This window comes from Orycteropus afer, unplaced genomic scaffold (assembly GCF_000298275.1).
Source record: "Orycteropus afer afer isolate SDZICR_OR568_19922 unplaced genomic scaffold, OryAfe1.0 scaffold00099, whole genome shotgun sequence".
Lineage (NCBI taxonomy): Eukaryota > Metazoa > Chordata > Mammalia > Tubulidentata > Orycteropodidae > Orycteropus > Orycteropus afer.
The window spans coordinates 902,701-904,398 of record NW_006921686.1 but is presented as its reverse complement, the minus strand read 5'-3'; the positions used below and the strand labels follow the sequence as shown (position 1 = coordinate 904,398).

At 51.7% G+C, this 1,698-nt stretch overlaps 1 protein-coding gene across 1 annotated transcript in view; it reads right to left on the bottom strand.

Moving 5' to 3' along the window:
* Positions 1-1,698, bottom strand: part of BCL2L12 (BCL2 like 12) — a 9,722-nt gene that overhangs the window by 4,461 nt on the left and 3,563 nt on the right. Inside the window, exon 3 of the mRNA XM_007943016.1 lies at positions 892-1,252. Within this exon, the coding sequence (XP_007941207.1) occupies positions 892-1,252 (361 nt within the window). The remainder of the gene's footprint in view (positions 1-891; positions 1,253-1,698) is intronic.

Below are 1,698 nucleotides of genomic sequence, written 5' to 3'. Positions count from 1 at the left end.
CTATGAGTCAGATCTGACTCCAGGGCCATGAGTTCTGTTTTGGTTTCTGTGTGGCACTGTGGTTAAGGCATTGGGCTGCTAACTAAAAGGTGAGTGGTTTGAACCCAAAAGCTGCTCCATAGGAGATAGATATAAATATACGTATACACACACACATACATACATATACTTACAGGTAGTCCCCAACTTATGATATAGTCAAGTTAGGACAAACATCATTTATGATCATCTGGTTGTTTTTCAAATAATGTGTGTATTTTCTTATGTATGTAAGCATTAAAATATATCTGTAAGTTTATACATAATGTTTCTAACACTAAAAACAAATGAAGATCGGATTTATAAAGATACTGATAATAAAAGGTGACAGTGAAAACCTAAATTAAAAAAAATTGAAGTATGTGACTTTCGTCAGAACCAATTTACAACAGAGTCACTGGGAGGGAACCCAGTTGTAAGTGAGGGACCAACTGTGCATCTCACAGTTTTATCTCTAGGAACCCTGCCTTACACGTGTGCAGACAGGAATCCGATGGTCACACACACACACGGCCACGGGGGGCCAGGCCCCGCACCAAGTACTTAGGAGATGCACCCCATTTTACCACTTACGACAACCCTTTGAGGTAGGTACTCGCTCACGCACTTCACAGACGCGGCCCAGCAAGATGGGATCAATGTGTTTCAGGGGTCACAACCAGTTAGTGTACAAGGGAGTGGTTTGAGCCTTTGAACTATTACAGCTGCGGCTGGTATACAGCTGGTGCTCAATAAATACAGAAGGAACGAATAGCATAGTCTGGAAAACAACTGTCCGAACTGAGAGGAAGCCAACCCCCCACCCCATATGACAACAGGATAAACGGAGACCCGGGAGGTTTCGTGGCTCACCCAGCCCCCGTGGGCCTGGATCCAGGGCGCGAAGCTGTGCACGTGCTCCACGCTGAGTCCGGCCAGGGTGCCCCCCAGGTGGGCCACACGCCGGCTCAACTCCATGGCCAGGGCCAGGCGCGCCAGAGGCTCCGGGGAAGGCGGTGGGGGCCCAGGGCACGGTGACAAGGGGCGTGCACAGCCGGAGCCTGGGCTGGCTTCGCGGCTGGTGAACAGCTCCGCTAGGCGGGCGAAGGACCCCATGGAGAGACCCACCAGCTTGCGCCGCAGGACGGGGTCCGAGGCCAGCTGTGAGGTAGGGAAGAGAAGAGGCAGGACAACCCACATCACGCCCCCTTGCCAGTGTCCGTCCAATAGGAGGCTGGGAGGCGTGGCTGTGGGGCAGTCTAGACGCTACCACTTTAAGCCAGGCCTCTATCCAGTCCATCACCCAATCACAAACATGTCTCTGTGGTCTCCACCCAACTACTCTCCGGAAGTGGTCCAGAGACTGAGCCGCTAAGCCACGCCCCTAACAAAGCCTCAACGGCCAATCAGAGCCAAGCCCTACTTTAGCTTTGTCCTGTTTTTGTTACTAGGTTCTGTTGAGTTGGCTCCAACTTGTAGGAACCCTATGTGTGTACAACAGAATGAAATACTGCCCAGTCCTGCGCAAGCCTCTTAATTCCTACTAGGCTTGCGTACATCGTTAAAGCCATCTCACTGAAGGGCTCCACCATGCGCTTCCCTGGCCAATCAGAGACCTGGCGGCCAGGCCAGACTCCCCCAGCCAATCAGACTGTAGACGCAAAAACAAACCACGCCCCC